The 23220-nt window shown below is 36.2% G+C and overlaps 1 protein-coding gene across 8 annotated transcripts in view; it reads right to left on the bottom strand.

Annotated features, from left to right (window-relative positions):
• KDM6A (lysine demethylase 6A) overlaps positions 1-23220 on the bottom strand; it is a 206489-nt gene that overhangs the window by 68613 nt on the left and 114656 nt on the right. For all 8 annotated transcript variants that reach the window (XM_029930769.1, XM_029930770.1, XM_029930774.1 and 5 more), the window contains 2 exons: positions 19201-19255; positions 15201-15235 (listed from right to left, as the gene is read on the bottom strand). In XM_029930769.1, coding sequence (XP_029786629.1) covers positions 15201-15235; positions 19201-19255 — 90 coding nt within the window. The remainder of the gene's footprint in view (positions 1-15200; positions 15236-19200; positions 19256-23220) is intronic.

Below are 23220 nucleotides of genomic sequence, written 5' to 3'. Positions count from 1 at the left end.
CTTTCCCCCTTCCTCTCCCTATGGTCCTCTGTTAGGTTTCTCCTGTTAGACCTATGTGTGCAAACATATGGTATATGTCCTTCTCTGCCTGACTTATTTTACTTAGCATGACACCCTCGAGGTCCATCCACATTGCTACAAATGGCCAGATTTCATTCTTTCTCATTGCCATGTAATACTCCACTGTATATATATATATATACCACATCTTCTTGATCCACTCATCAGGTGATGGACATTTAGGCTCTTTCCATGTTTTGGCTATTGTTGACAGTGCTGCTATGAACATTGGGGTACATGTGCTCCTATGCATCAGCACTTCTGTATCCTTTGGGTAGATCCCTACCGGTGCTATTGCTGGGTCATAGGGGAGTTCTATCCAACAGGGATGGACAGTTTTTCTTATTAGGAATGGTCCCTGGATTCGTCAAAGGCTTCTCTTCAGCACCTATATGATGTTAACAATCTGATTTTACCTTTAGGACTATTATTATTATGATGCCTGATACTAATGGATTTTCTAATATTAAATCTTGCATTCCTGGAATGAATACCACTTGGTCATAGTATATTATCTGTTTAATGAAGTAATGATTTTATTTAATAAATTTCTATTTAGTACTTTTACACCAAGATTCATTAGTGATATTAGTCTGTATATTGCTTCTTTTTTGTACTGTTTTTATCAGGTTCAGGTACTGATGTTAAATTTGCTTCAGAAAGAAAAGGGGAAAAACAGTATGATGGTTCCTCAAAAAATTTAAAAGAATTATCGCATGATCTAGTAATTTCACTTCTAATTACATATAAAAAAGAATTACAAGCAGGGACTCAAACATATATTTGCACACTCATGTATCACAGATGCATTATCAACAACAGCCAAAAGGTGGAAGTCACCCAAGTGTCCACCAAGACAATGAAATGTTACTCAGCCTTAAAGAGGAGTTAAGTTCTCACACATGCTACACCCATGTACAAACCTGAAAGACATTATGCTAAATGAAATGCACAAGGCACAAAAGAATAAATAGTATATGATTCCACTTACATGAAGTAGTGAAACTCATAGAGACAGAAAACAGAATAATAGTTGTCGGGGGCTGAGTGGAGGGGGGAATGAGGACTTATTGTTGAATGGGTAAAATTTCAGTCTGGGAGGATGAAAAAGTTCTGGAGATGAATGGTAGTGATAGCTACACAACAATGTGAATGTACTTAATGACATGATTCATGTAAAAATGGCTCAAACAGGAAAAATTATGTCATATATTTTACAACTGAAACCAAGAGGATACAAAAGCATTACCATCTGTAGGTAATTTTTAGAATCAAGGATTTTGTTTCCATTTTATTATTTAAAATATGCTATAGAATTATTAAGTGTAGAAAGGACTCTACTGTCAAATGCGAATGTCATTCACATCAGATTAAAAGCTGCTAAAAGCTTTCCCCCTATTAAAAAAAAAAAAGAAGAAGAAGAAAGAAAAAGAAATGAGGAAGTTTTTCATTTCCAATGCTCTGAAACAATCTATAAAGTATTAGAATTATGTGGTCTTTAAAGGCTTAGTAGAATTCCCCTGTAAAACCATCTGGCCATGGTGCTTTCTTATTAGAAGGCCTTACTTAATTTACCCTATTTCTTTTACAGAAATTGATTTTTTATAACTTTCTAACTCTAATGAGGTCAATTCTGCTAATCTGTATTTCCCTGGAAAGTAGTCCATTTCATTTAATTTTCAAATTCATTTGAATAGAGGCCTGCTAAGTAGTCTTGCATAATAGTTCTAATTTCTTCTGTTTCCATGGTTATCTTACTTTGTGTATGTGCTTTCTTTTATTCCCTTGATCAAATTTACCTAGTGGATTATCTATTTTGTCAATTTTTTGTTAATAGTAAGATTCTGACCTATTAATTAGGTTTACAGTTTTGCTTTCCTCTTCACATTGTTAATTTCTTTTAAAAAAATCTTTTTCCCTTTCTCACAATATGGTTTTCCTTATACTGATTTTTGTTTTGTTAACAGATTTCCTTACACTGAATCAACCCTGAACTCATGAAATATAATCCTACATGTTCAGGGCATACTTAATGCATCTTTAAAAATCAGCTGCAATTTTTCTTTCTTCAGATTTTTGTATTTCTATAATACACAAAAGTGAAGCCAATCTACAATGCTTTGGTAATAAACTAATGCCAGATAGTTAAAAGTGAATGTTAAAAATGAAACTAATGATTCTTATAGACAGTGGTATTAATAATAACATTATTTATAACTATCCCTCAAAAGGGAAACAGTTAAATTAGTTATAGTACATCTATATAAAGGAGTATAATATACCTCCACATGTACTAACAGGGAATGTTTTCCGAAGTATAATAGTAACTTAAACAATTTTAGCAAGATCGAGAGAAAATATATGTAATTGGCTAATATTTCAATAAAATAAAGAAAGATGAATATATGTGAAAACACATATATGGATTGGCTTATATATAAGTGGATTTCTCCAGAAGGATATGAAAAACACTAGTACCTTTGGGGAGTGGAATACTTTGTTACAGAAAAGGAATAAGGATGAGACTTCAATGAGTATTCTTTCAGGCACTTTGATTTTGGGCTATCCATTCAAAAATAAGTAATGCCTTAATAAAAATAAAAGGGAAAATTCTGTATCTTTAATCTATAAGGACTAATAAAAATTTATTTTGTTTTTTTTTTTTTTTTGAGAGAGAGAGACAGAGAGCACGGGTACACACACATGCATGTACATGAACAGGACACGGGCAGAGAAAGGGACAGAGAGAATCCCATGTGGGCCCTACACTGTCAGCGTGGAGCCTGACACCTGAGGTGAAACCAAGAGTCAGACACTCAACCAACTGACTGAAGGCTAGTAAGAATTTAGATGGCAAACTATTCAAGTTATTTCATTAAATTCAGGGGGGGCAATTAATACTATTATTATTGGGGGGGAAAAAGTGGTTCTATGGAGCACCTGGGTGGCTCAGTCGGATAGGTGTCTGACTTTGGCTCAGGTCATGATCTCACAGTTCGTGAATTTGAGCCCCACATCAGGCTCTGTGCTGATAGCTCAGAGCCTGGAGCCTGCTTCATATTCTGTGTCTCCATCTTGCTGCCCCCTGCCCCGCTCATGTGTTTTCTCTCTCTCTCAAAAATAATAAACATTAAAAAAAATTTAGAGAAAAAGTGGTTCTACAGGTCTCAACTAATAAAATGGGAAAGCCACAATTCCAGACTTCAAGATGTGTTACAAAGCTGTAATTATCAAGGCAGTAGGGTACAGACACTTAAATCAATGGAAGAGAACACAGAACCCAGAAACGGACCCATAAACATATGGCCAACTAATCTTGGACATAGCAGGAGAGAATATTTGATGGAATAAAGACAGTCTTTCCAGCAAATGGTGTTGGTAAAACTGGACAGCAACCTGCATAAAAGAATGAACCTGGACCACTTTCTTACACCATACACAAAATTAAACTCAAAAAGGATGGAAGACCTAAATGTAAGACAGGAAGGCTTCAAAATCCTAGAGGAGAAAGCAGACAAAACATCCAACTTCAGGCAAGGGAAACAAAAGCAAAAATTAACTATTGGGACCTCGTCAAGATAAAAGGCTTCTTTCTGCACGGCAAAGGTAACAATCAGCAAAACTAAAAGGCCACCAACGGAATGTGAGAAGATATTTGCAAATGACATATAAAATAAAGAGTTAGTATCCAAAATCTATAAAGAACTTATCAAACTCAACACCCACAAAATAAATAATCCAGTGACGAAATGGGCAGAAGACATAAATAGAGATACTTTTCCAAAGAAGCCATCCAGATGGCTAACAGACACATGAAAGAATGCTCAACATCACTCATCATCAGGGAACTACAAATGAAAACCACAGTGAGATCTCCTCACACCAGTCAAAATGGCTAAAATTAACAATTTGTTAACAAAATTAACAACAACAAATGTTGGATGGTAGGAGAAAGAGGAATCCTTCTGCACTGCTGGTGGGAATGCAAACTGGTACAGCCACTCTGGAAAACAGTATGGAGGCTGCTTAAAACTTAAAAATTGGAACTACCCAATGACCCAGCAATTGCATTACTAGGTATTCATCTCAAGGAGGCAAGTGTGCTGTTCTGAAGGGGCACATGCAACCCACTGTTTGTAGCAGTGCTATCAACAATAGCCAAAGTATGGAAAAAGTTCAAATGTCCATCGACAGATAAATGAATAAAGACATGGTATGTATGCATGTATATGTATACATACACACATATACAGAATATTACTCAGCAATCAGAGAGAATGAAATCTCACCATCTGCAACAATGGATGGAATTAGAGTGCAATTTGGTAAGTGAAATTAGAGAAAGACAAGTATCGGATGACTTCCCTCATATGTGGATTTTAAGATATAAAACAGAACACAAGGGAAGGGAAACAAAGATAATTTAAAAACAGGGAGGGGGCAAAACATAAGAGATTCTTAAATATTGAGAACTGAGAGTGCTGGAGGGGTTGTGGGTAGGGGAATGGGCTAAATGGGCAAGGGACATTAAGGACACTTAATGGGATAAGCACTGGCTATTTTATGTAGGGGATGAATCACTAGATCCTACTCTTGAAATCATTGTTCACTACATGCTAACTAACTTGGGTGAATAAGTAAATAAATAAGTGAATACATAAATACATAAAGAAATAAATAAGACGAGGTAACTTAAATAACTGATATAGGACTTCCATCAAAGATGGCAGCAAGGGAGTGAAGTAAGCCAGGCAGAGAAGGACAGAAACCATATGTTTGCACTCATAGGTCTAGCAGGAAAACAAGAAGAGACCTAATGGAGAACCAGGGGGAGCGGAGGAGGGAGAGAGAGGGATGCAAAACTTGAGAGACTACTGAATGCTGAGAATGAACTGAGGGTTGAAGGGGAAGGGGGAGGGGGGAAAAGAGGTGGTGGTGATGGTGGAGGGCACTTAAGGGGAAGAGCACTGGGTGTTGTATGGAAAACAATTTAACAATAAAATATTATGGGAAAAAAAACAAAAGATGGCAGCAAGGTAGGACAACCCTTGGCTTGCTTCCTCCCACAAACACAAATAGGTAACTTTGTACAAATCATCCTAAATGCCCCAGAAATCAACCTGAAGATTGGCAGAACAAACTCCACAACTAAAGGTAGAGAAGAGGTCACATCAAGCAAGGTAGAAAGTGCAGACAGGATTTAGAGGAGAAATGGATATCGGTTGCTGCAGCAGTAGGTAGAGAGGAGAGCGAGAGTGAGATCAGAACACATGGGAATGCACGAGGAGAATGTGTCCCTTTTGCTACTGGATTAGAAAATGAGAGGGGCTGAATTTCATGAATTCTTGAAACTAGATGGGTTTAAATCCAAAGTTTAAAGTATGAGTGCGCTGGGCTGGCCTCCGTGAGAGTCCAGAGGCATTGAGGCTGCTCTTGCAGAGAAGGCAGGCAAACAACCCAGGCACACGCAACACGGAAACAGCTATGTGAAGAGTACTTGAGGAATGCAGTGGGGAGAGAATTTGCTCCTCTTAGAATGTGCCCATGAGAGGCAGTGTTCACAGAGAGATGTCTCCAGGAACAAAGTAGCTGGCTGGCACCATTCTCTCCCCACATCCTCACCACTCAGCATAAGCACAGAGCCACTAGCAACAGCCAGTGCAACAGGGATACTAGCTGCCTAAATTACTTCCATTAAGCCCCAATCCCTGCACTCTGGGGAACTGCCCTTTATTAGTCACACTTACCTCAGCCCCAGTACCACGAGCCCCTCCCACAGAAGACCAGCACAAACTCCTGCCCATACCACATATCCTGACCACAAAATTCTGCAGCGCCTCAGTTCCAGTGGAGATGATGACAGGTCTCATTTCATAAGCAGACCAGGGCACACCTAGTTAAAACTTGCTACATTCAGGCCAGGGACACACACCGCCCACAGCAAGCAAAGAAAACCTCTGCAGATGACTGGCCTAAAGGAGAGAGCTGCCACAACACAACAGCAGAGTGCATGCAGCACACAGTGGATACATTCCCTGAAGTGTCAGGTCCTGGACACTATATGACATCTTCTTCATATGGTCATTAAGTTCAGGAGCATGAGACACAAATAGCTTTTCTAACACAAAAGAAGGCAGAGACGTAGACAAAATGAGAAGACAGAGGAATTTATCCCAAATGAAAGAACAAGATAAGGCCATGGCTAGAGATCTAGGTGAAACAGATATAAGTAATGGAACTGATGGAAAACTTAAATCAATGATCATAAGGATACTAACTGGACATAAGAAAAGAATGGAAGATATCACTAAGATCCTTACCAAAGAAACGGAAGAGTTAGAATCAATCAGAGATGACGATGCAATAAATGAGATTAGAAACAGGCCTGATGCAATGACAAGCAGGCTGGAAGAAGCAGAGGAATGAATTAAATGACTGAGACGACTAAATAAAGGAGAGTAATGAAGCTGAACAAAAGAGAAAGAAAAATTATACAACATGAGAATAGATGTAGGGAACTCAGTGACTCCATCAAAATCAACAAAAACAGACCCACACCAAGAAATATTATAATTAAACTAGCAAATGTAGGAGCACCTGGTGGCTCAGTTGGTTAAGTGTCCGACTTCAGCTCAGGTCATGTTCTCACAGTCCATGGGTTTGAGCCCCGTGTCAGGCTCTGTGCTGACAGCTCAGAGCCTGGAGCCTGCTTCAGATTCTGTCTCCCTCTCTCTCTGCCCCTCCCCAACTCATGCTCTGTCTTTTTCAAAATAAAATAAAGACATAAAAAAAATTTAAATTAAAAAAACTGGCAAATGTAGTGGTAAGTAAAAAAAAAAAAAATTAAAAACAACAAGGCAAAATAAGACAGTTACTTATAATGGAAAACCCATGAAGCTATCAAGCCGATTTTTCAGCAAAAACTCTCCAAGCCAGAAGAGACTAGCATAATACATTCAAAATGGTGAGAAAAATATGCCACCAAGAATACTCTATCCAACAAGGCTAACATTCAAAATAGAAGGAGATAAAGAGTTTGACAAACAAAAACTAAAGTAGTTTGTGACCACTAAGCCACTCCTCCAAGAAATGCTAATCGGGACTCTGTGAGTGAAAAAGAAAAACCAAAAGTGACAGTATGAAGGTAGGAAACACAAAAGCAGTAAAAATGAAGATTTCTATTAAAAATTCAGTCAGGGAACTCACAAACTAAAAGGATGTAAAATATAACAACATATACCTAAAACGTGGGGAAGACAAGAGTTAAGAATGGGTTCAAACTTAAACCACCATTGGGGCGCCTGGGTGGTTCAGTGGGTTAAGTGTCCGACTTCAGCTCAAGTCATGATCTTGCGGTTCGTGGGTTCAGGCCCCGCATCAGCCTCTGTTCTGACAGCTGGCTCAGAGCCTGGAGCCTGTCTTCAGATTCTGTGTCTCCCTCTCTCTCTGACCCTCCCCTGCTCACGCTATCTCTCTCTGTCTCTCAAAAATAAATAAAAAATTTTTTAAATTAAAAAAAAAACTTAAGCGACCACCAATTTAATAGAGACAGTTATAAGCAGAAGAGGTTATATATTAACCTAGTGATGATCACAAGTAAAAGAATAGTAATAAATATGCAAGGAATAAAAAGAAATCCAAATAAGTCACTAAAGAAAACCAGCAAACCATGAAAGAAAGGATCAAAGGTAATCTCCAAAAACAGACACAAGTAATAAAATGGCAATAAATACATATCTATCAATAATTACTTTGAATGTAAATGGACTAAATGCTCTAATCAAAAGCCATCGGGTGACAGAATGGATAAAAGAATAAAACCCATCTATATGCTGCCTGTAAGAGACTCATTTTAGACCTTAAGACAGACACATGCAGACTGAAACGGGGTGGAAAAGCATTTATGGTGGAAAAGCATTTATAGTGCAAATGAATGTCAAAAGAAAGTGAGTAGCAATACTATATCAGACAAACTAGACTTTAAAACACAATTAACAACAAACATAAAGAAACTAATCCATAATAATACAATAATAACAGGGGATTTTAACACCTCACTTACATTCATGAACAGATCATCTAAGCAGAAAATCAACAAGGAAACAATGGCTTTGAAGGACACAATGGAGCAGATGGATTTAACAGATATATTCAGAACATTACATCCTAAAACAGCAGAATACACATTCAATTCAAGTGCACATGGGACATTCTGCAAAATAGATCACATATTCGGCCACAAACAGGATTCAACAAATTCAAGATCAAAGTCATGCCATGCGCCTTTTCTGACCACAACACTATGAAACTAAAGTCAACCACAAGAAAAACTCTGGATAGACCACAAATACATGCAAATTAAGTAACATGATACTAAACAATGAATGGGTCAACTGGCAAATCAAAGAAGAAATAAAAAGTATATGAAACAAATGAAAATGAAAGCACAACAGCCCAAAACCTTTGGGATGCAGCAAAAGAAGTTCTAAGAGGGAAGTATATAGCAATACACATGCCTACCTCAAGAAGAAAACTCTCAAACAATCTACCCTCTACCTAAAATAGCTAGAAAAGGAACAATAAAGGGGGCCTAAAGCCAGCAGAAGGAAGAATAAAAATTAGAGTAGAAATAAATGACATAGAAACTAAAGCAAAACAAAACAAAACCAAAAAAACAATAGAGATCAACAAAACCAGGGGCTGGTTCTTCGAAAAAAATAGTAAAATTTACTAATCCATAGCCAGTTTCATCAAAAAGAGAATACATACATACATTCATACGTACATACACAAAATCACAAGTGAGGGGTGACTGGGTGATTCAGCCAAGTCAAGGGTCCAACTTTGGCTCAGGTCATGATCTCATGATTTTTGAGTTCAAGGTCTGCGACAGACTCTCTGCTGTCAGTGCAGAACCTGCTTCATATCTTCTGTCTCCCTCTCTCTGCCCCTCCCTCACCATCTACCTATCTATCTATCTATCTATCTATCTCTCAAAAATAAACAAACACAAAAGAAGTATTTTTTTTAATTTTTTATTAATTTTTGAGAGACAGTGTGATCAGGGAGGGGCGGGGGGGGGTGGGGAGAGGGAGAGGGAGACCAAAATTCGAAGCAGGTGCCAGGCTCTAAGTTGTCAGCACAGAGCCTGACCCAGGGCCCAAACCCAAGACCCGTGAGATCATTACCTAAGCCGAAGGAGGATGCCCAACCAACTGAGTCACCCAGGCGCCCCATAAAGTATTTAAAAAAATTTTTTAAGATAATAAAAAAATTAAATCACTAATGAGACAAGAGAAATAACAACCCACACGACAGAAACACAAACAACTTTACCATTTTTATTATGAAAAACCATATGCCGACAAACTAGACAACCTGGAAGAAATAAATTCCTAGATACAAATTGCCAAAACTGAAACAGGAAGAAAGAGAAAACACGAATTGACCAATCCAGCAAAGAAATTGAATCAGTAATCAAAAAACTCCCCCAAACAAAGCACAGGACAAGATGGCCTCACAGGTGAATTCTACAAAACATTTTAAGAAGAGTTCTCCTCAAAGGATTCCAAAAAAGAGAAAAGGAAGGAAAACTTCCAAATTTATTCTGTGAGACCAGCATTAACCAGATACCAAAACCAAATAAAGACATAAAAAAAGAGAACTACAGGCCAGTATCTCTTATGAATACAAATAAAAGTCTTCAAAATACTAGCAAACCAAATCCAGCAATACAGTAAAAAAAAAACAAAAAAACCCAAAAAAACATTCACCATGATCAAGTAGGATTTATTCCTCAGTTGCAAGGGTGGTTCAACAGTTACAAATCAATGTGATAGACTATATTAAGAAGAGAAAGGATAAGAACGACATGATTATTTCAATAGATGCGGAAAAAGCATTTGATGAAGTACAACATCCAAATCCCTCAAAAAAGCAGGTTTAGAGGAAACATACCTCAACATAATAAAGGCCATACATGAAAAACCAATTTAACATCACCCTAAATGGGGAAAACCTGAGAGCCTTTCTTCTACAATCAGAAACAACACAGGGATGTCCACTCTCCCCACTTCTATTAAACATACTATTGGTCAATAAAAAGAAATAAAAGGCATCCTATTTGCAGATGACATGTTACTGTACATCAAAAAAACTGTAAAAACTGATAAATTCAGTAAAATTATAGGATACAAAACCAACGTACAAAACTCTGTTGCATTGCTATACACCAAAAATGAGCAGCAGAAAGAGAAATGAAGGAATCAATTTCACTTATAAGTGTACCAGAAACACCAAGATACCTATGAATAAACCTAACCAAAGAGGTGAAAGACCTGTACCTGAAAAGTATAAAATAACTGACGAAAGAAATTGAAGATGATGCAAAGAAATGGGAAGACTTGTCAAACTCATGGATAAGGACAAATATTTTTAAAATGCTTATAATACTCAAGGCAATCTACAGATTTAATGCAACCCTTATCAAAACACCAACAGCTTTTTCCAGAGAGTTAGGGTAGAATAAACAATCCTAAAATTTGTAGGGAACCATGAAAGACCAAAGAATAGCCAAGAAACCTTGAGAAAGAAAAGCAAAGCTGGAGGCCTCATAATTCTGGACTGTAAGTTACATTACAAAGCTGCAGTGATCAAAACAGTATGGTACTGGCACAAAAACAGACACACAGATCAACAAACAGAATAAAAACCCAGAAGTGAACCCACAAATATATGGCCAATTAATGTGTAACAAAGCAGGAAAGAATATCTAATGGGAAAAGACAGTCTCTTTAACAAATGGTGTTGGGAAAATTGAACAACAACATGCAAAAGAATGAACCTGGACCATTCTCTTTCACCATACACAAAGATAAACTCAAAATGGACTACAGGCCAAAATGTGAGACCTGAAACCATAATAGTCCTTGAAGAAAGCACAGGCAGTAATTTCATTGACATCAGCTGTAGCAACTTTCTACTAGATAGGTCTCCTGAGGCAAGGGAAACAAAAGCAGAAATAAACTCTTGGGACTATATCAAACTAAAAAGCTTCTCCACATCAAAGGAAACAGTCATCAGAACTAAAAGGCATCCTATGGAATGGGAGAAGATATTTGCAAATGACACATCTGATAAAGAGTTACTATCCAAAATATATATAGATCTTATACAATAAACACCCCAAACACAAATTATCCAATTAAAAAATGGGCAGAAGACATGAATACACGTTTTTCCAAAGAAGATACACAGATGCCCAAAAGACACATGAAAAGATGCTCAACATTTCTCATCAACAGAGAAATGCAAATCAAAACTACAATGAGAGAGCACCTCACATCTGTCAGAATGGCTAAAATCAACAATACAAGAAACAACAGGCATTGGTGAGAATATGGAGAAATGGGAACCCTCTTGTGTGCTGTTGGCAGGAATGCACACTGGTGTAGCCGCTCTAGAAAACAGTATAGAGGTTCCTCAAAAAGTTACAAATAGAAGTACCCTACCATCCAGCAATTGCACTAAGTATTTACCCCAGACTACAATACTACCAATTCAAAGAGACACATGCACCACTATGTGTATAGCAACATTATCTACAATAGCCAAATTATGGAAACAGTCCAAGTATCCATCGATGAATGATAAAGATGTGGTGTGTGTGTGTGTGTGTGTATGTATATACATACAAACATATATATATATATATATATATATATATATATATATATATATATATAAATTCTATGGAATATTATTCAACCATAAAAGAGACTGGAATCTTGTCATTTGTAACAATGCGGATGGAGCTATAGAGTATTATGCTAAACAAAATAAGAGAAAGACCAATACCATCTCCTATATGGAATTTAAGAAACAAACGAGCAAAGGGAAAAAAAAAAGGGGGAGAGGCAAACCAAGAAACAAACTCTTAACTATAGAGAACTGATGGTTACCAGAAGGGAAGTGGGTGGGGGTGGGTTAAACCATCCTATGATGAGCACCCCATGTTGTATGGAAGTGCTGAATCACTATATTGTATACCTGAAATGAATATTACACTGTATGTTGACTAACTGGAATTTAAATGTGAATCTGAAAGAATAATTGATATAACTTTCTAAGAATAATTCATAATATGACATGTCTAAACTTGGACATAAGACATTATACAGAGAAACAAAACTGTCTTTATTTAGAGATGGTATGACAATATACATAGCGATATATGAGACTCTAATTTTTAAATCTAATAAGAACAGCTGTGTGGGAGATGGCATCCCATTAAAATTATCCGTACCTAAATAGAAGTACTGTATCATCCAGGAATCCATTTCTGGATATATTTTCAAAGGAAATAAAACTATTATTTCAAAGAGATATCTGTATTCCCATGCTCAATGCAGCATTAGTGACAAAAGCCAAGTCATGGAAACCTGTGTCGGTGAAAAGATGGATGAAGAAAATGTGGTATATAAATATAATGGAATAGTATTTCAGCCTTTCAAAAGGAAATTCTGTCATTTGTAGCACCATGGATGGACATGGAAGGAATTATGCGAAGTGAAATAAGCCAGAGAGAGGAAGACAAAAACTTTATGGTATCACTTATATGTAGAATCCTGGCGGGGGTGGGGAGTGGTAGGTGAGGTGACAGGTGTGGTGTGTTAATTTACTCAATGGCAGAAATCCTTTCACAATGTATATGTATATCAAATCATCACATTGTGCAGTTTATCTTACAATTTTATTTGCCGATTATACCTCAATAAAGCTGAGAGGCACCTGGGTAGCTCAGCTGGTTAGCATCTAACTTTGGTTCAGATCATGATGTCACAGTCCGTGAGTTTGAGTCCCACATGGGGCTCTGTCCTGTAAACGTAGAGTCTGCTTCAGATCCTCTATCTCCCACTCTCTCTGCCCCTCCCCAACTCATGTGCAGATATGCTCTCTCTCTCTCTCAAAAATAAAAAAATTTTTTAAAAGCTGAAAAATAATTTATGGACTTTATTTAAAGTAAGTTATTTACTTTATTATCCAGATTTATGATTAAATTTAACTAAAAAATTTGGGGGCTCAGCCCAAATAGCTCCTGCTCAGAGAGGCCTTCCTTAACCACTCTTGTTAAAAAAAAAAGTATTCCCTCACTTATCTGTCTTATCACAGTCTTATTGTTTAATCCTGTAAAGGTAATGTGGAGATAGGGCCTTCAGGGTTTGTAAAGTGATACTAAATTATTTCTACATTTATTAGCAAGAAGACTTCTTATATAAAGAAACTTTAACTGAACTATTTTGGGTACCTAGTAGTAGCCACTAACCACATTATGACTACTTAAATTTATATTTCAAAATTCCATATTCATAAATAAATATTCCAACAAATCAGCTGAACTATAAAAAAGTTACTTTCTATAGGGAGGCAGGAAGGCATTTTTGCTTTTCTTAATTTTTCATGTGAAAATGACAACCCTTGTTTTAAGTACTGGAATAGAGATTTTTTTTCTCTTTTTCGTATGGTTATAGTGTCATCTTTTGCCGCCTAATAATTACACACTCTCCTTGCCATGAATTTTGTTCTTCTGGTTTTGTTTTGTTTGTTCTTAATGGAACTAAAATGTATCAAATGAAAGAACCAATGGAGGGAGGGCCCTGTCCCCACATTACCCTCACAAGATTAAAAACTTAATACTAACAGACAACTTCTCATGAGAAACAATGAAAGCCAGAAGACAATGGAATATAAATTTCAAAGTGATCCAGTAAGATAATAGAATTCCACCAGCAGCAAAACCTCCCATTAAAAATGAAAGGGAGAAAACTTCAGCTTCGGCTAGTACCAGATTTGTAATCTCACTAAGAACTAGAAAAGTTTAAGGGAAAAATCAGAACTTCTCATCTTGAATGCAGCAGAGAGATCCTGAGGTAAATAGAACACAAGGAGCTAAGACTCCAAGGAAAGAACAACTTGGGAGAAGAAGCGGATTTCCCCCTGGGGCCCTTGCTGATTTGGCAAAAATCGGCGGATTGGCAGGAGATTGGGATTAGCACTGGCAGGTAAAGACTGATCCACAGGCTGATGTAATTCTCACATGCATCTTCTCAAGGTTAATGAAATCCCTACATTAGTAGGGTGCATAAATTCTTACTCCTAGGGCACACACACATGTGTGTTAGGAGAATGGGGTACACAGCAGATGAAAGTGTCCAGGAATCTGATGTTAATTTTTTCAAGCCCTCCATGGTGGCATTGAAATTAAGCAGACCTTACAAAATGGATGCACGAATATAACAGTATTTCTTCCCTAAAAAGAAGTTACAAAATTTATGTTTTGGGTAAACTCTGATTACTATTTTACTTTCATATCAACTTATAACTTATTTTCCATCCTACTGCCTGGAGTAAATGTCTGTGTGTTATACCTTTTATCACACAACTAAGCAAAATCTGCCATACACAAAAACAAAATGTTCTAAAATTAAACGAAAACATTTGTAAGTATAGCAACCATAAAAGTATTGGTCATGAGATCAAGAGATGACCCTAATATGGCTTTCAAATGGTGACACATGGAAGGGATATTTCAATCTTAAGAAAAGGTAAAACTAAAAAACAGTGCATTATAACAACCATCTATAAACATTTTGCAAAGAAACCTAGGCATTCTACATTAAGAATAAGAGAAAACAGGAGGCGCCTGGGTGGCTCCGTCGGTTAAAGTCATAATCTCACACGGCTCATGAGTTCAAGCTCCGCGTCAGGTTCTGTGCTGACAGCTCAGAGCCTGGAGCCTGCTTCAGGTGCTGTGTCTCCCTCTCTCTCTGTCCCTCCCCCTGCTCATGCTCTGTCTCTCAAAAATAAACAAACATTAAAAAAAATAATTTAAAAAAGAGAGTAAGAGAAAAGTTAAACACAGTCATTTAAAGACAGTGCAAAGTTTAGAGGCAAAACATTATTAAATGAAACTTCTTCATACACAGCAAGTACTCTTTCACTAAAGCAAAATCTTGATCACATTTAATGAATATAAAATATATGAAGGAGATAGTGTCCAGAATCCCATTAAAATACATGTATGCCTGATTTCACTTAAGGGCAATCACATTTCTTTAAGTAAGGTAAGTTAAAACACTTACCTGGGTTTCATATAAGTGGGCAATGTGAAATTGAACTGCAAAGATGACAGAAAATAAAAATCAATACCAACAGAATAGTGTTTGGGGTCAATTAAATAAAAATATAAAATGTCAAACATAAGTGCAGTCTACACTATAGAGATTTAATAATAGAACATTTTTATTTTTAATAAAACAGAATATACCAGCAAACACACATAAGAACATGACATAAGAAGCCATATGTGCCACATGTACTCATTACTGGTCATTACCAAAATTTGTTACTTTAATTATTAAAATTAACATTAAAATATATAGCAAGTGAGTATATTCCTTACAAAATTCAAAACTGTACGATTAAGCAAACAGAAAACTCTTATAAATCTATGCATATCAAAACACGATATTTTAAAAACTAAGTTCCAAGTTAATACCACATAGTAAAGTCACTATTTGGATTTAAAAAATAAACATATTAAAACCAAAGAAAGTGTCTAATTCTTTATACCATATTTCATAACAATATTTATAAAAAAGTCATAAGCCAAGATGATGCTGGTAATAACACACAAAGGAAATGAGGTTGTTTCATTTCTCTATCAGTTCTTCAGAATTATTTAAAAGAAAAAAAAGACAAACTTCTTATAAGGCAAGAATAGTAAAAGTCACAAGATTAACAAGTATGTCTTGAAAATCAAATAAAAATATATTTCAGCTTCTGTTTGCAGTTCTTCCTGATATACTGTATCACCAAAGTATGAATGATTCAACAAAAGCAACAATGAACCAGGAATCAAAATTGGATTCTAGCTACTCTAATACTATAATTTTCATTCTTCAATGACAAATCTCTTTCTTAAATGTTCTATCTACCTGAATTTCACAGCTGGATTTCAAAGAGTCTGGGAGCCTATCAAATTTACATGCAAAATGTTTATGTGGATCTTTGAAAACCAGGTCCACACGGCTATCATCAAGTACTCACTGAGGGAAGCACAATGAACTAACTCTCACAGATTCTCCTAACAGTAAGATTCACCTGGGAGGCTTGTTAAAAATAGAGATTGCTGAGATTATGATTCAGTGAGCCTGGGGCAAGGCCTAGAAGGCTGTCGTTTTAATGGGTTCTGCAAGAGATTCTGATACCTGTTTCCTAGACCAGTAGAACTAGACTAGGTAACCATAAAGAGTGAAACAAACAAATGAAATATACAGTGAACTTTAAAACCAAACAACATTTCTGGATCGAAAGTAAATACTACGTCTCTCTCCATAAATGTTAAATATCACACATTAATCAAAGATGAGGCAAAACAAAAATATCTTTAGAAGATGAAAATCAGCTTTTTGTGAAAAACACATAAAAATAATGATAATAAAATTTCTACATCTATAGAGATATCCCCTCCACCTATACTTGTTGAGGGCTTTTCTTATTCTCCACTTCCCTTTTCCAACACAGCTCTCCTTGAGATTCAAGTCCAAATCTCACCTCACTACATTACTGGAAGGAGACTGGGTTACAGGTTAAGAGAATGAGAAAGGGATGGGAAAACTATGCTCATTTCCCCCGATCTTCTTACCCCTCTAATAAAGGTGATAAGGAAGAAAACTAGCTAGCATCCTATTACCACCCCTAACTTTCTCCAAGCTCGTCCCTAGGCCCTCCATCTACAGCCTCCCTAGCCAATGAATTACTAAATCCAGTGTCATTTTTTGTAGTGTGAAAGCCACCATATATTTGTTAAAAATCCTCTTCAACTGAAACATAACCAAACAACTAAGAAAAAAAGGCTCCACTTGACAAGTCTCAATTGTAAGTGGAAATTTTTAACAAATATTGCCATAAAGGTTCTGAAATCAAACTTTACTCAGAAATTGTTATTTTTAGAATTAAGAGAATTAATTAAATCTAGAGGAAACAATTTTATTCCGAGGGACCAACATATAATGAAGTCTCACATCACCATGATTCTACTTTTTAAAACACCCAACTGTTAATTAACCCCTCTTAAAAAGCTCTAGAAGCAATATGTGTACCTACTTATTTTTTAATTGCATAAATGAACTCTGCCATAAAATAGAAATATCTCATACAGACATTTTTTAAAAGCTTGCTTTACTTTTTATAATTTTCTGAACTTTTGTAGTATTACAAAGTAACATGGAAGATTTCAAAGAAGAGTCAAGGTCTGTGGCATACACGAATACGTGATGACATTAAAAATTCAAAGAGAAATAAGCTTTGCAAAGATAATAAGAGCCTGGTACTTAAAGAGTAATAATGTCTGGCTCAAAGTAGGTAATCTACATTTGTTAGTGCTCTGTGAGACATTAGCCATTACCATGGCCGTCACGTAATCATGCAGACTGCCTAAAATAAACTACCCAAATCAACTGAAATATAATGGCCTAATGTCTCTAAATAAAGCATGTTCCCTTTCATCACAGTAACCAGCCTTGTAGCACAGAAAGTCCAGGCAAACCAGGATGGTCACCCTCCCTCCTATTTCCCTGCTCTACAACATACAAAGACACAGTAAACTTGAAGATGTATTCATGATGGTTCAAATATCCACTTTGCGTTCAACAGGAAAGAGTCCAAATCTGCCCATTCTTCCTCTCAAGCAAGAGCAAGGACCTACAACTGAGACTTAACTTCAACCAAGTAGAATAAAATGAGGATTTACCAAAATAATTAGTCTAACGTTTATAAAACATCCCTCAAAAGCTATCATTCAAAAGGACATACAGTTATGAGAGTCAGCTTCAAGGTGTAAGATATCAATTAAATAAAAATTAGCTGTTTTCTTACTCCTATATAATTAAGGAAAAGTATAAATTAACATTTAATAAATGTATTGGTGAGTTAAACCTTTTCCTGATCTAACCTCATTTTAGAAACAACAATATTGCTGCATTTGTTACCTTCCCACCATTTATTCTGCAAATACACTGATCAGTACTAAATCCTGAGTTTCGTTTAAAGAAAACAGAAATCATTCATGTTTTCTCAGGAAACTGCCTCTAGTAAAAGCATGATATAATTGGTCTGGCTTCGATGATGATTTAATCCACACTATGTCATCATCAAGGTACTATCAAGTTACATTCTAATTTCTACAGCCTTTTCATGTATTCATTTTCTTACACGTTTTTAACACTGACACTACTTTTCACTTAATGTCCTTCTATACAGTTAAAACACGAAGATTTTCATCTTCTAAAACCTAGAATCCTTTGACCTGAAATTTTCATTAAGAATGACTCAAGTTTTCATATACTCTAATTAAAATTTTAATATTCCAAGAAAGTTTTAAAGAAATCGAGTTTGAACCCAACGAATATCCTTAAAACTTTTATTGGCTACTGTAGAGAACACGAAGTATGATAACACATACATACTGATAAATACATCATAATCAACCCAGTCTGCTTTTGGAAAGGGGCGTACACAGAAGCCGAAAATAACTGTCGGAAGAAAACCACTGTTATCGGAGCAGGTTTCTCACACACATTCTTTTTGAATTAATTGAAAAATGTCACTTCAAACATTATATATGATGTGTAAAACTGTAATAAAAAAAAAACCAAAGAAGTAGTCATGATTATCAATAATTTTAATACCACACAGTGGGATCAGTGAGCTACCACGTAAAAATCTTTTATACTCATTTTTCCTAAAACACTGGCAAACCCTGTTTTTTAATCCTCCCAAGTCATCTACAATATAATTAATGCATAATCAATTTGTTCAATAAGTGCAGACAATTTTAATTCAGCCACCCAGTTCACTGGCATATCTATTTTAGACACAGACCGTTCACAATAACTGGTCTCACATGTTCCATCTGTATAAGTAGCCATGGCAACCAATACAGTTAAGATTCAACAATTCTAAAAGAAAAATTGCAAAGAAGTTTATCACTATCATCATCATCATCACCATCATTACTACTATTATTTGCCAGGAGGTCATCTGAATACATGTAGAAAACTATTACTTAAAAATACTTACTTTCAGCATTGGACAAAGTGCAGGGATTACAGTCAACCAAAGCTAACTGAAAATGCTGCAAGAAGAGAATGAGAAAATCAGTACACTAAATTCAGTCATATAAAATGTACCTGAATTTTCAGGTACATAAGGTCTAACATAATAGTGAAACTACGCTATGCTAATAAAACACACTAGACAAACAACTAGAATTACTTTGTACATTTACTGCTGATAACTGGCTGTTGGGTGACTTTCTTGAGACAGTTGAGAATGGAGAATTAACTTTATCAAGTTACTACTGTATGTATAATTTTGTTTATATGAAAAAAGCTTTAGAAAAAGTCTTCAGGTAAATGGTATCAGTTACAGAGTAGTTTAAATAGTTTAAGACCATTATTTTAAAAACTGAAAGTTAATATGCAAGGTCCTACAATGAAACCTGGCAGAAGCAGTTCTGGACCATGTTTATGTAATTATTAATCAATCTAACCCAGATGCACAATAGATGGAACTATGAACATATAAACCAGCAGAAATGACTATCGATTATAATGGTCAGCACCAGGATCTGAAAATACCATGATAAAATATCCAGCAGCCATCCCTGCAACCAACAGAAGCAGCTATGAAACATCTGCACCCCACACGGAAATACTGCATGACTGAAACTGACTACTGCTGTGTGAAATACCTATTACGTGGTAGAGGCTTCTGCAGTTCAAAGACTACACACAAACCTCAAGGCAGAAAGCATTCTACAGAAAATTAATTTTTAAGCAAGATTTACCTAACACTTTTTTAATGTTATGGTGATTTTCTTTTTATAGAGCACTTCTGGTCCAATTTAACAAACAGATTCTATTTGTAATCACTTCTGTTGACATCTTTATCACCAAAGTTACCTTTTGTTTTAAAAGCTTCTGACTTGTTCAGTATTTCAAAATAACTTCATAGCATTTTGCTTTATAAAGACTATGGAACCTGATTTCTATCTGGAGGAAGAGAATCTATATTCATGTGATTAACATGGAAAACTCAAGTTTCAAGACTTTCTTTCTCTTTAAATTGTTTTCCTTCTAGCTGTACAGTCTGTGATTATCTCATGAATCTTTCCAATTACAGAGCCTTTCAGTCCCAATCCTGAAGACAAACAGGGATAGAACTTGTTTTCATAATTAAGAAATTATCTATGTATGTATAAATTATTAAAATTTGGAGCAATGTTTGGATTCCAGACCCGATCTTGGATGTTCTGACTCAGTGGGTTGGGGCTGACACCCTGTAAACCAGAAAAGAAGCTCCTTTAAGGTATTCCAATGCACAATTGAGGTTAAATGTCACTATTTAAAGTTTTTACATTGTGTACTTGCCCCCAAAAACTTTACTTCAGACCACGTAGGCAAGGTAATTGATACTGTTGACTATATTCAATTAGTGTAGACATGGTCTTTTAAGAATAAAATGTCGGCAATGCCAGGCACTCTGCTATGGCTATGCATCTACAAAACTGAATACATGGCCACTGACATTAATGTACTAACAGAAGTTTAAAAGACAGGGGTGTCTGGGTGGTTCAGTGGGTTAAGCGTCTGACTCTTGGTTTTGGCTCAAGATCTCACAGTTCAGGGGATGCAGCCCTACATCAGGCTCTGAGCGGACAGCATGGAGCCTGCTCGGGATTCTCTCTCCCTCTCTCTGTCCCCACCCCCCACCGCACACACACTCTCTCAAAAAAGAAATAAACTTAAGAAAAAAAAAGAAGTTTAAAAGACAATTCCATAATGAAATCCAAAAGATGTAGATGAGGGAAAAAAGAAGATAGGTACTTCAAGCTGAAGAAACCACTTATTTCTACATAGCCCTTATGAAAGAGGGTTTTATGGACCATTTTAAGTGAGAAAAGGGAAGGTATGTCGTGTATGCTTGCAAGTAATTTTTTTTTCACTGTTATAGATTGCCACAATTCTAAGGGAACAAATTAAAACCAACAACTTCATTCCGAAACCTAATAGTCTATGATAAATGGATGAGCCCAGGGTAAGGTGCTGGGGTGTGATGGCATTTTAGGGATTTCATCTCTGAAAATGAGATGCAGAGCTGAAACTGGAAAAGTTCCGGTAGGGCTTATGAGTCATACTGCTGGCTAAGCTGATCTGAGTTCTTTCGAAACCCTCAAACTCAAGTTCTTCTGATTCTCTGTTATACAAGGTTATTACAACTGTTTTGAGGAGAAACTCTACTGCACACTGGTAACTAACAGCTACCAGATCCTGGCAATCTTTCCTCAAAAAAGAATTTTCAGTCTGGTCTCCTCCCAAAGTATCCTTTTGTATCACACAAAAGACAGTCTAATACTGAAGATGTTCAAAATCTTATTTCTTCTTTTCACAGCCCTTCTTTATGGCTCTAGACTTCTATCTGTCTATACCAATATCTGATACCCCTCAGGTACCTACAACTCGATTTACTTCCCAAAGGAGGCTCCATTCAAAGCCTTTCCACCTCCCAATCCCAAAACCTGCTGCTTACTTTATCGCCTACAAAAAAGTGACTTAAGCCAATAAATGAGGACCCTATTCCCACACTGAATCAGTTAATGAATGAACTACTTTATTAACTCCTTAAAATCTACAGAATGTATCACCTCTCATCCTTTCATTCACTGAGAACCCATTTATCCCATGGATCATGCTCATCTTTTCTCTTGTAACAGTGTCTTACTTGTGTCCCAACTCATTTCTATTGCATTTTATGAAGTACAGGTATAGAACTGACTGGAAATTTTAAAACACTGATTCTAGCATGTGACTAATCTGCGAACACAATCAGAATACAGGATGACTTCTTTTCCAAGTTCTTTAAGTCAAGTAGTCTACAATTTGTATTCATATCAAAGTAAGACTGATATTTACAACACCAATAACAAATACAAGGAGCACATGATATATATTTTACAAAGGGGATAAAATAATGTTCTGGAACATAACTACCCCCCCCTTTTTTTTGATGTAGCATTAGATACACTGAATGCTTCATAAAGCTAGTTGTTAGGGGTAAACACCAAAAAAAAAAAAAAATGCTCCTTGGTTAGAAATTATTTCCTGCAGGTAGAATATATTTGAGGAGAGAAAACTGAAATGGGAAACCTGGCCTCACTCTAACCCCTCTATATCAGAGAGATTGGTTACTGCACATCTATGAACAGTCATGTCCTTTTTCAAACATGTATTTTGGAGGAACTGAAGTACTTCTGCTGTTTACACTACTTCACACTTAAAGGTATATCCTAGAGCTCACAGCAGGAATGAGTATCAATTGGAAAAATAAAACTGGGCAGGCAGAGTGACGTGGAGAAAGCATTACGAAGTGGCTAAATAAACCAATTAGGAGATGACCTCATATCAGAGAATGCTATCTAGGAAAGATTAAAAAGTAAAGTACAAGTTGAAGAGTAGAGGAAAAAGGAAAGAATCGGGCAACGATTTTTGCCTACAAATAAGTAAAAATGGACAGATGACAAAATAAACAGTAAGGGCCATCCTTTGCCAAAAGGAACAGTTATACTACATCCAGGTGAAGTCAAGTTCTACTGCCAATGTGAGAATTAGGGAGATGCTGTTTAAAGGCACAAACTTGGAACTAGTAGATAACAAGTCCCAGCGATCTAATGCATAGCACAGAGATTACAGTCAATAAATCCCATATTATAAACTTCAAAGCTGCTAAGAGACTAGATGTTAACTGTTCTCACCACACAAAAAAAGAAATGATAATATGTGATGAGACAGAGGTGCTAACTAATGCTATAATGGTAATGACATTGCAATATATAAATGTATCTCAAAAAAAGGTGTTGCACACCCTAAACTTACACAATGTTAGTATGTGAAATCTATCTAAATAAAACTATTTTTAAAGAACTCAAATTTTCAAAATGCCAGCGAGAAGAGTCAAGCTATTGAGCATCATGAAATATTCATATTAAATATGGCAGGGGTAGCCACAGAGAAATATCAGCAACTGAATTAATAAAACTAT

Source organism: Suricata suricatta, chromosome X, assembly GCF_006229205.1.
Source record: "Suricata suricatta isolate VVHF042 chromosome X, meerkat_22Aug2017_6uvM2_HiC, whole genome shotgun sequence".
Lineage (NCBI taxonomy): Eukaryota > Metazoa > Chordata > Mammalia > Carnivora > Herpestidae > Suricata > Suricata suricatta.
The sequence above is the reverse complement of the archived record's forward strand: the minus strand, read 5'-3'. Positions and strand labels throughout refer to the sequence as shown.